The sequence below is a fragment of the Manis pentadactyla genome, chromosome 1, assembly GCF_030020395.1.
Source record: "Manis pentadactyla isolate mManPen7 chromosome 1, mManPen7.hap1, whole genome shotgun sequence".
Taxonomy (NCBI): domain Eukaryota; kingdom Metazoa; phylum Chordata; class Mammalia; order Pholidota; family Manidae; genus Manis; species Manis pentadactyla.
The window spans coordinates 178,061,577-178,073,917 of record NC_080019.1 but is presented as its reverse complement, the minus strand read 5'-3'; the positions used below and the strand labels follow the sequence as shown (position 1 = coordinate 178,073,917).

General features: G+C 44.0%; 1 protein-coding gene across 1 annotated transcript in view; it reads right to left on the bottom strand.

The window, feature by feature from the left end:
- PDIA5 (protein disulfide isomerase family A member 5) overlaps nt 1–12,341 on the bottom strand; it is a 90,017-nt gene that overhangs the window by 46,938 nt on the left and 30,738 nt on the right. Inside the window, exons 4-6 of the mRNA XM_036883374.2 lie at nt 11,439–11,522; nt 11,144–11,189; nt 677–769 (exon numbers count right to left, since the gene is read on the bottom strand). Of these exons, the coding sequence (XP_036739269.2) occupies nt 677–769; nt 11,144–11,189; nt 11,439–11,522 (223 nt within the window). The remainder of the gene's footprint in view (nt 1–676; nt 770–11,143; nt 11,190–11,438; nt 11,523–12,341) is intronic.

The following is a 12,341-nucleotide window of genomic DNA, read 5'->3' as shown; positions in this document are numbered from 1 at the left end:
ATCCCCACACAAAGGCACAGCTAAGCAAATAAGGTACACACACATATGCCACACAAACACAGCTACACGTGGGTGGAGCTGCACGTGCAGGTTAGGTGGGGCATGCTTTGAAAGAAGGTCAGCTTTGTATGGAGACCATAAATCAGAACCACCCTTCCATCCCACAACCGCCCTTTCTGCCAAATCCAGAAACTGAAGCTTAAGAGGGTAAATAATTTGTTCAAAGTAACACAATGATTCAGAATTATAGAGACCTGACCAAACCTCAGGTCTCAGGGAAATCCAACCCAAACCTCAGATTATTCTTAAAAAACAAAACAAAACAAAACCCACTCTAAAAAAACAAAAACCACAATGACCATCCCAGCCACAACTGGACTACATAATAAGGAGAAGACATTTAAATGAATATTGTTGTAAGGAAAATCTGAATTCATTAAAATACATGAAATAAAGCAGTGAGTTACAGAAGCTGCATGCAGGCAATCAGCCTGTGATCTCCTGCCAGCCATGGAGCTGGGAAAGAGAATCAAGTCAGAGAGCCCAGCCCGGGTCCCATGGAGGAAGGCACAGCTGGGCCCGGAATACTATTTCTCATTTCCTTGGGCAGCTCTTCTCATGGACCCTGGTTGGGGAAGCTTCCAGCACCTATCAGCATTAATGGGGAGGAAATTACCTTTTCATTGTCAATGTGCACAACATCTTTGGCTCCAGGGTCTTCCTCCCACAGTGGAGGCCCTTTCGGATCCTTCAGAAAGGCCACTATGGACTGAGGAAAAGAAGAGAGAAGGGAAAACTCGTTTTAGCCGGGAAAACAGGGAGCTGGGGGAATGGGGGACCTGAATGCCTCCCTGACCGGAGACCCAAGTGCCTGGAATGGGACTGCAGGAGGCGTAAGGACAACTGCTTGGGGGTCTGCCATTCCCACACCACTGACATCACTACAATGGGCCCCAAAATGCAGTCCCCTAGCCCCCCAGGATTTTTCAGTGATACCACACCTTACTATGGTCAGCTATAGTGAGCTGAGTGAGGTAGGGAGAAAGGGGTTATTACTAAGCTATTTTGTGGACAAAAAAAGAGGACATTTGAGAAAATTAGCTTATTCAAATCAGAGACATGTTTGTGCTTCCACTAAATCTCATCTCCTGGTCTCTCTGACCAATAAGGTCTTCAGTCCTGTCCAAAGTAGGTACTTTCACATACATGCAGCTACTAAAACTGTCTATCTCATAAGCAGGTAACCACAACTATTTGTAACCTGCTTGGTTTTTCCTGGTCTAAATGGTTTGGAAGTGGTTAGATGGGGATCATCCTCTGCGGCTCAGGCCTCAAAGCCCCTGGGCCTCAAAGCCTCGGGGCTCTCTCTATGCCACCGGGTTGCTCTGTTTCTCACCTTGAAAACCGCTCCTGCTAGACAGCCCAGGATGAAGACCTTCAGGATAAAGGGCTTAGCTAGCCTTTGTCCTGTGGACAACTGACTTAAATCTCAGCTCCCTTTGAGGAAGACACCTGGGGCAGGGAGCAGGGGGCAGGTCCCTGCTCGCTCCCCGCCTGTTACATTGCTGGGACAGAAGCTCCATTCCTTCTCAAACAATCAGTTTGGGAAACGGTACTCAAAGTGTGTGAGAGTCAAGAACCAGTACCGAGACCAGACCAGCCTACATGCCTCCAACTCTGTAGGGAGGTTGCTGGCCTCCATGTCAACAGATAGAGCCTGTGTCCCCTGATTTGATGCAAGATGCTGTGACTTCTACCCACTTTGATCAAGCTCCAGTGAGCAGATGATGACCTGGGTGTGTTGGGGCTCGGTGGGGGTGCAGGGGTTGCTGGGGAAGGGAAAGGTCTGAAGTAGGAAAGGAAAACAACCACTTAGCAAGGCTGTGCACTCAGCCCATCTGCTGGTCACACACAGGATCTTAGTGAGGCTTGTTATTTCTGGAAACTCCTATGTGGAAAGAGCTATTATGGGAGAATGGCAGACACCTAAGACTTCATAGGGTTTCATTCAGGAAATGTTCCCTCCCATCCAAATGGAGCTGCAAAATGCCTCCTGGCGAGAGAAGGGCCATTTCCAGCATGGCAAAGATATATACCGCCTTTTCTCAGCCCCTTGTCAATGCTTCACTGCGACAATAAAGCCAAACGGAACTGCCAAGGCCTCCTGAAACCCAAACTCACCCAACTGCACAAGCACCTGCCCACCACCTGGGCCATGTTAGAAGGTGCTTACAGGTGCCCACCCACCTGAAGTTCCAGAAATACCGGTGCAGGGGCTCTCAATAAGCATGCATGGCAGACTCGAGGAGTTTATGAAACCCCACACTCACATGAAAACATCTACTTTAATGTACACACAGCCACTGTTTCTAAGAAGATGGTCCATGGCTTTTAGTAGATTCCCAGAGGGATGAGGAACCCAAAACAGGTTAGGGACTACGCTCTGGGGGTGCTCCTGTCCTACACCAGCACAAGCTGAGTCAAAGGGCGAGCAGAGCCTCCCCATTCCCCCTAACTCACCCCTGCCTCACCGTCCAGGAGAAAAGATGGATGTGGATGGAGAAAGGAAAGAAATTGCCTCTTTTAATGTAACAGTTGAAATATTCATCCTAGCAATCTTTTGCTTTTCAGGTAGAGCTTACTCTTGTTTAACTGCAGTGGGTCAAGTCCATCCACAGGGTCCCTCCAACCAGTCTAACCAACAAGACCTTGGGTAGAAAAGTCTGCAGCAAGCAGCACCTGGGACCCCATCCTCAGCCATCCTATTCTGGGTGCTCTAAACCCCAGGGAGAGGGCCCAGCCCCCACACCCTGGTTTCCAGGACACCTTCAGGCTGGGAAACCACTCTCACAGCCACAGGGCCTTGGGAGAAGGCCATCAGAGGGTCCTCTGGTCCTCATCACTCATACACAGTAAGGACTCTGCTGGACAGACTGCTGACAACCCAAAGGCCATCTACACAGCAAGTTCCCCTCTTTGAGTTTCCTGCTCTTTACCGTCACTGATCTGGCCTCTGGCCTCTCTAGGGGCCACAGTGTAGCCCCGGGACCAAGCCCCAGGGGAACTATACAGGATGTCAGCAGCAACAGTTAGAACATGAGCCCGTGATGGTGCACCCACCCTGCAGGGGCACCTCTGTCTTGCTAGAGAGCAAGGTCCAGCAGAAACTCTGAGAGGAAAAACAAATCAGTGACCAATTGGCTCTCTGGGCTCGGCTACTCCTGCTGATGAGCAAAAACCATCAGGCAGTCATGGGAAACACTATGCCACTTGCCCCTGCCCTGATGGCCCTGTGGGCTTTGGGAAGCTCAGCACTGAGGACACCCTCTCTCCACTAAAGATTCTGTACAATGCTGAGGCCACTTCTATAGCTATTTGATGCAGAAACCACAAGGAGGATGAGAAATCACAGGGAGGAGCAGACTCCATATACCTGGTCATTGCAAGGAGGTGAACAGAGGCCAGGACTCAGCATCCCTGGCCCAGGCCAGCTCAGACCACCTGGGCTCCTTGCTCCTTTCCTGCTACTATGGTCCTGAGCAGCTGCTATTCACTGCCCCACAATCCGAGGACAGATTGCTCAGAGGGCACGGCCAAACAGAACCTGAATACAGCCACCAAAAACAGAACGAAAAGCCTCACCCTTATATTGCTGCATAAGCACCCCACACACACACCTCCAGGTAAACCCTGTTCCTGGGGACCACAAGTTCTCTCCCAGGACTTCAGCTGATGTCTTAACACAGAATAAGAGGAGTTAAGCGACTCTAGTTGGTAAAATTTTCTCTAAGTGTCTAAGTGGGTGTTAAGATGATGACTAATCAGCCTGAGTCTGTATAAGGTAAAAGCTGTAGCAACTTAAAAAAGAATGAGCATTGAAAAAAAGATGGCGGCATGAGAGGTGAGACAGAAACCCCCTCCCAAAACCACATATGACTTGAAAATAGAGCAAATACATCTAATCCTGTATGAGCAACAGGAAAGAAGACTGTGGCAGACTGTCTACACCTAGGGAACAGAGCAGACCTCAAGGAAAAGGGTAAAATGCCAAAGCTGTGATGCGGAGGGACTCAAGCCCTTCCCCCACCCCAGCTCACTGGAGGAAGGAAGAGAAATGGAGCAGGGATGGGGTGGAAGCTTAGGACTGCTGATGCCCAGCCCTGGAGATCTGTTCTGGGAGCATGAACATACATTATGTGGTTCTCTGCACATCAGTGGGGTTGGAAAGCTAAGACAGGCAGCATACTGTGAGAGACTGAGATTCCAGCAGTTTGTGAAAGACACGTATCTACATCCGGCTGCTCTGGGATAAAAGAAAGGTGGGCAGTCTGAGAGACTTCCTAACAGCTAGAGGGCTGCTAAAGGGGCAAGGATTGCACAGAGCTTGCTGCTCAGGAGAAAGGACAGTGGACAAAACTGTATGGATGCACTCTGCCCAGCCAGTTGGGAACTTTCAGGAGCTTCTGGTGCTCCATCCCCCTGGACGGCTATGCAGCTATGAGGCCCCCCACTGCGATATGCACCATGCTGCACCTTCCTCCTGGCTGGCACCAGCTCACAAACCAGCCGCCCCTGCCATTGCACAAGGCCAGATAAAGGGCAGCCCCACCTATGGCAGCTACAAGTGTGAAGCATACAGGCTTCTCGCTGCTCTCTTGGCCCATGGGCCCTGGAAGTGGAGGCAGGCACCGCAGCCAGGAAGCATGGAAAGAGCTCTTTCCTCCTGACAGTCACCAGAGCTGCTCGCCTGCGACCACCCCCATCGCTCCAGGGACTGAGTAGCTCCAGAGAGTAGAGTCTCTGGGCACTAGAGGGCGCCACCTACAAATATGAAATGTCAAAGGAATCTGGTTCAAACAAAAATCCTACAAACTCCAGAAGTGAAACTGAACTCATCAATCTTCCTGAAAGAGATTTCAAAATAAAAATAATAAACATGCTCATGGAGCTACAAAAAAATATTAACGAACTAAGTGAGGAATTCAGGTATGAGATACAGATGTTGAAGAATTCAGTACCTCAAATGAAACACACAATGGAAGGATTTAAAAGCAGACTAGATGAAGTAGAGGAGACAGTACAGGAAATAAAAATTAGAGAACAGGAATACAAAGAAGCTGAGGTACAAAGAGAAAAAAGGATCTTTAGGAATGAAAGAATATTGAGAGAACTGTGTGACGAATACAAATGGAACAATATTCTCATTATAGGGGTAACAGAAGAAGAGAGAGAAAAAGGGATAGAAAGTATCTTTGAGGAGGTAATTGCTGAAAAATTCCCCAATCTGGGAAATGAGATAGTCTCTCAGGCCATGGAAGTGCACAGACCTCTCAATACGAGGGACCCAAGGAAGACAACACCAAGACATATAATAATTAAAATGGCAAAGATCAAGGATAAGGACAGAAAGCAGCCAGAGAGAGAAAAAAGAGCACATACAAAGGAAAACCCATCAGGCTATCATCAGACTTCTCAACAGAAACCTCAAAGGCCAGAAGGAAGTGGCATGATATATTTAATGCAATGAAGCAGAAGGGCCTTGAACCAAGAAAACTCTACCCGGCACAATTATCATTTAAATTTGAAGCAGGGATTAGACAATTTCCAGATAAGCAAAAGCTGAGAGAATTTACCTCTCACAGACCATCTCTAACAGTGTATTTTGGAGGGACTGCTATAGATGGAAGTGTTCCTAAGGCTAAACAGCTGTCATCAGAAGAAATAAAACCTCAGTAAACAAAGTAGAACAATTAATTACTAAGCAGATGCAAAATCAAATCAACTATGCCCAAAGTCAGTCAAGGAATAGACAAAGAGTACAGAATATGACACCTAATATATAAAGAATAGAAGAGGAAGAAAAAGGAGGAAAAAGAAAAAGAGCATTTATTGTGTTTGTAATAGCATACTAAGTGAGTTAAGTTAAACTGTTAGATAGTAAGGAGGTTACCCTTGAACCTTTGGTAATCACCGATCTAAAGGCTGCAATGGCAATAAGTACATACCTATCGATAATCACCCTAAATGTAAATGGTCTGAATGCACCAATCAGCCCCAGGGGAACTGTACAGGATGTCAGCAGCAACAGCCAGAACATGAGCCTGTGACAGTGCACCCACCCTGCAGGGGCACCTCTGTCTCGCTGGAGAGCGAGGTCCAGCAGAAACTCTGAGCAGAAAAACAAATCAGTCACTAAATGGATAAAAAAAACAAGACCCATCTATATGCTACCTACAAAAGACTCATTTCAAACCCAAAGACATACAGAGACTGAAAGTAAAGGGATGGAAAAAGATATTTCATGCAAATAATAAAGAGAAAAAAGCAGGAGTTTCAGTACTTGTATCAGACAAAATAGGCTTCAAAACAAAGAGAGGCACAAGAGACAAAGAAGGACACTACATAATGATAAAGGGGTCAATCCAACAAGAGGATATAACCATTATAAATATCTATGCACCCAACACAGGAGCACCTACAAATGTGAAACAAATACTAACAGAATTAAAGGGAGAAATACAATGCAATGCATTCATTTTAGGAGATTTCAACACACCACTCACTCCAAAGGACAGATCAACCAGACAGAAAATACGTTAAGGAGATAGAGGCACTGAACAACACATTAGAACAGATGGACCTAACAGACATCTACAGAACTCTACACCCAAAAGCAGCAGGATACACAATCTTCTCAAGTGCACATGGAACATTATCAAGAATAGATCATATACTAGGCCACAAAAAGAGCCTCAGTAAATTCAAAAAGATTGAAAATTGTACCAACCAGCTTCTCAGACCACAAAGGTATGAAACTAGAAAATTATACAAAGAAAACAAAAAAGCCCACAAACACATGGAGGCTTAACAACATACTCCTAAATAACCAATGGATCCATGACCAAGTATAAACAGAGATCAAGCAATATATGGAGACAAATGACAAAAATAATTCAACACCACAAAATCTGTGGGACGCAAAGGCCATGCTAGGAGGGAAGTATACTGCAATACAGGTCTACCTGAGGAAAGAAGAACAATCCCAAATGAGCAGTCTAAACTCACAATTAATGAAACTAGGAAAAGAAGAACAAATGAAGCCCAAAGTCAGTAGAAGGAGGGACATAATAAAGATTAGAGCAGAAATAAATAAAATCAAGAAGAATAAAACAATAGAAAGAATCAATGAAAGCAGGAGCTGGTTCTCCAAGAAAATAAACAAAATAGATAAAACCCTGATCAGACATATGAAGAAAAAAGGAGAGTCTACACACATAAACAGAATCAGAAATGAGAAAGGAAAAATCACTATGGAAACCACAGAAATACAAGGATTTATTAGAGAATACTATGAAAAATTATATGCTAACAAACTGGATAACCTAGAAAAAATGGACAACTTTCTAAAAAAATACAACCTTGCATGGATGACCCAGAAAGAAACAGAAAATCTGAACAGAAATTGAGTTGGTAATTTACCTAAGAACAAAACTCCTGGAACCAGATGGCTTCACCACTGAATTTTATGAAACATTTAGTGAAGACCTAATACCCATCCTCATTACAGTTTTCCAAAAAGTAGAAGAGGAGGGAATACTTCCAAACTCATTCTACGAGGCCAGCATCACTCTAATACCAAAACCAGGCAAAGACACTACAAAAAAAGGAGATTACAGACCAATATCCCTGATGAACATAGATGCAAAAATCCTCAACAAAATATTAATAAACTGAATTCAAAAATACATCAAAAAGATCCATCTATCATGATCAAGTAGGATTTATTCCAGGGATGCATGGATGGTACAATATTAGAAAATCCATCAACATTATACACCATATTAACAAAAAGGATAAAAACCACATGATCATCTCCATAGATGCTAAAAAGCATTCAACAAAATTCAACATCCACTCATGATAAAAACTCGCAACAAAATGGGTATAGAGGGCAAGTACTTCAACATGATAAAGGCCATATATGACAAACCCACATCCAACATCATACTTAACAGCAAGAAGTTGAAAGCTTTTCCTTTAAGATCGGGAACAAAACAAGGATACTCACTCTCCCCCCTTTTATTCAATATAATTGTGGGGGTCCTAGACACGCAATCAGACAACACAAAGAAATAAAAGGCATCCAGATTGGTAAGGAAGAAGTTAAATTGTCACTGTTTGCAGATGACATGAGAGTGTACATAAAAAACTCTAAAGAATCCACCCGAAAACTACTAGAACTAATAACTGAATTCAGCAAAGTTGCAGGATACAAAATGAATACACAGCAATCTGTTGCATTCCTATACACTAATGATGAACTAGCAGAAAGAGAAATCAGGAAAACAATTCCATTCACAAGTCCATCAAAAAGAATAAAATACCTAGGAATAAACCTAACCAAGGAAGTGAGAGACCTATACCCTGAAAACTATAAGACACTCATGAGAGAAATTAAAGAAGATAGCAATAAATGGAAATACATCCTGTGCTCATGGATAGGAAGAATTAATATTGTCAGAATGGCCATCCTGCCTAAAGCAATCTACAGATTCAATGCAATCCTTATCAAAATAATAACAGCATTCTTTAACAAACTAGGGCAAATACTTCTAAAATTCATATGGAAACACAAAAGACCCCAAATAGCCAAAGCAATCCTGATAAGGAAGAATAAAGCTGGGGGGATTATGCTCCTCAACTTCAAGCTCTACTACAAAGCCATGTCAATCACTACAATTTGGTACTGGCACAAGAACAGACCCATATATGAATGGGAGAGAATAGAGAGCCCAGATATAAACCAAAGCATATATGGTCAATTAATATATGTTAAGGAACCATGGATATACAATGGAGAAATGACAGCCTCTTCAACAACTGGTATTGGCAAAACTGGACAGCTACATGCAAGAGAATGACACTGGATTATTGTTTAACCTCATACACAAAAGTAAACTCGAAATGGATCAAAGACCTTAATGTAAGTCATGAAACCATAAAACTCTTAGAAGAAAACATAGGCAAAAAACCTCTTGAATATAAACACAGGCAACTTTTTCCTGAATGCCTCTCCTCGGGAAAGGGAAACAAAAGCAAAAATAAACAAATGGGACTACATCAAACTAAAAAGCTTCTGTACAGCAAAGGATACCATCAGTAGAACAAAAAGGCATCCTACAGTATGGGAGAATATATTTGTAAATGACATATCTGACAAGGGGTTAACATCCAAAATATATAAAGAACTCACACGCCTCAACACCCAAAAAGCAAATAACTCTATTAAAAAATGGGCAGAGGATATGAACAGGCAATTCCCCAAAGAAGAAATTCAGGTGGCCAACAGGCACATGAAAAGATGCTCCACATCACTAATTCTCAGGGAAATGCAAATTAAAACCACAATGAGATATCACCTCACACCAGTTAGGATGGCCAATATTGAAAAGACTGGGAACAATAAATGCTGTGTAGGGTGTGGAGAAAGGGGAACCCTCCTACACTGCTGGTGGGAATGTAAACTAGTTCAATCATTGTGGAAAGCAATATGGAGTTTCCTCAAAAAACTAAAAATTGAAATACCATTTGACCCAGGAATTCCACTCTTAGGAATTTACCCAAAGAAAACAAGATCTCAGATTCAAAAAAGAAATATGCACCCCTATGTTTATCACGGCACTATTTACAATAGCTAAGATATGGAAGAAACCTAAGTGCCCATCAGTAGATGAATGGATAAAGAAGATGTGGTACATATACACAATGGAATACTATTCAGCCTTGAGAAGAAAACAAATTCTACCATTTGCAACAACATGGATGGAGCTGGAGGACATTATGCTCAGTGAAATAAGCCAGGTGCAGAAAGACAAGTAACAAATGATCTCCCTCATTTGTGGAGTACAACAATGAAGCAAAACTGAAGGAACAAAACAGCAGGAGACTCACAGACTCCGAGAAGGGACTAGCAGTTACCAAAGGGGAGGGGTATGGGGGGGCGGGTGGGGAGGAGGGAGAAGGGGATTGAGGGGTATCATGATTGGTACACATGGTATTTGGGGGGTCACAGGGAAGACAGTGTAGCTCAGAGAAGACAAGTAATGACTCTGTGGCATCTTACTACACTGATGGACAGTGACTGCAATGGGGTATGGGGGGACTCAATAATACGGGTAAATGTAGTAACTACATTGTTTTTCTTGTGAAACCTTCATAAGAGTGCATATCAATGATACCTTAATAAAAAAAATAATAAAAGAAAAAACAAAAGGAATGAGTGTTGGCAGAGAAACAAATGACAAGGGACACAGGGAAGAGATGGGAGGGGAGGAGCACTGCCAGCTGCACAGACAGAAGGACAGACAGGAAAGAATGGAAGGAGACTCAGATGGACAAAGAGACAGAGTGGGCTGCAGGACCCAGCCCTGTCTGAGAAGCCAGAGAGAGTGAGTCCAGCATATGTTGGGAACAGAAGCAATACAGATCCCAGCCAGGGCAGCGGAAGGCGGCCGGATCAGAGGGAGAAGATGGTCTGAGGAAGAGAACAGACATGCTGAAGGAGGTGACTCCTACGGCAGGAGGCGGAGGACTCAGGGCTGAGGCAGCTGTCGGGGTACGAGAACAGCACCTGCAGGTCACAGGTTCTGCACACCTATTTCCACCAATGCTGTTCCATTCACTCCAAATTGGATTTGCAGGAGGGAACAGCTCTGCATCTGGAACAAGCTGCATTAGCCCACCACTGCCACTCACCTGCGCCCACATCCTGTGCTAATCTGGGCACGGCAAGTCCCCTGCAGCCTGTGGGAAGCCACCGCGGCCACTAGTGCAGAGACTACGGAGCGCTTGAGGCCACAGCAAAGGGAGCCCCAGGCCTGTGGAGGGCGAGGCATGACATCACATGCCTCACAACTGCTGACAGTCATGAACTTTATCTACCATGTGGGACATCCCCGTTGTGCTAACAGTTACAAGCTTTTTCGGATATTCTGCTGACATATGCTCTAGAGATAAGAATCCCTTAGGCCCTTGAGAAGAGCTATTTGTGCAATGTGCCCTTCCTTCTCTCAGAGAGAACCAGCCGTCCTCCTGGCAGCCTTGCAGACTTCACCTCTGCTGAGAATGAGGAAGGTAAATTTACCTTAAATGTCACAGCTCGGTTATATTCAGTATGAAATGCACCATCCCTGTCAAATGAGGAGAAAAAGGTGTTAACTTTAAGAACGGTGGTGAAGACACATACCTTTGGTTTCCTGCTGCATCTTAATAAGATTCAGCTATTAAACACAGTTTTTTTTTCTTTTAAGAAATAACTGTAAACACACACACAAAAATCATTCTGAAATAAAATTTAACTAAAAGTCACTGTTCACTGAGAATACCAATGAAAGCTTTCAGCACTTACATGGAAATTGGAAATGCCCACATGTACTTACTGGTAATGGAATAATTCGACCTTTTTGTCCTTTGGGCTGAGATCAACTTTCATCTTCTTGCACAATTTTCTACTCTCTGCATCACTGAAAGACACAAATGTCAGGAACCATTTGTTACCTGAAGACTTCACAAAGGTGTTGACAGAGTGAAATCTGCTGGTGGCCAAAGAAAAAGCCAGCTTACTTGGAATTCTCAACAGCACGTGAGGCCCTCATTACAGATGGGATCTGTAGGAAGGAGAATAACCAACAGGATACGTGCTGATAAGGAAGGACAGGGACAAGCAGACAGGGAGGATGCACCATTACATGCAGGGGTTGGTCTGGACAAAGGAAGTGCCCTAGCTCCGGGGGCAGATAGCCCATTCTAAAATGAAAAATAATTCACAGTATAGCTTAATAGCTTCCAATCCTGGCTGCTCATTAGAATTACCTGGGGAAATTTTTTAAAATACTGATTCCCTGGCCCTCCCCAGATCATTACTTCAGAATCTCTACCTAGGGCCCAGGCAAAGTTTTGTTTTTAAAGCTCTAATGTATGCTACCTGCTGTACACCGCCTGACCAGGATAAGAGGAAAATGTTCTATAATGCTGAAAAAATTATGAAATCTGACCAGTTATTATCAAAGACCAAAAGAAGAAAGGGGGAAGCTTCAGGGAAGTGCTAGCAGCTGCCATGTCACACTCTTGCAGTTCTCCTACTAAGGAAATATCTGTCAGGTGCCGCTCCCCATTTACAAAGTGCTCATGCATGATCTCATCTGATCTTGCTTTCCTTCCTCCTGGAAGGACGGATCTCAAAATGCTGGACAAGCGGCATCATCACCAAGAAACCTACTAGAAATGTTAACTCTCAGCCCAATCCCAAACCTATTGAATCAAACTGTGGTTCTCGAGCAGTT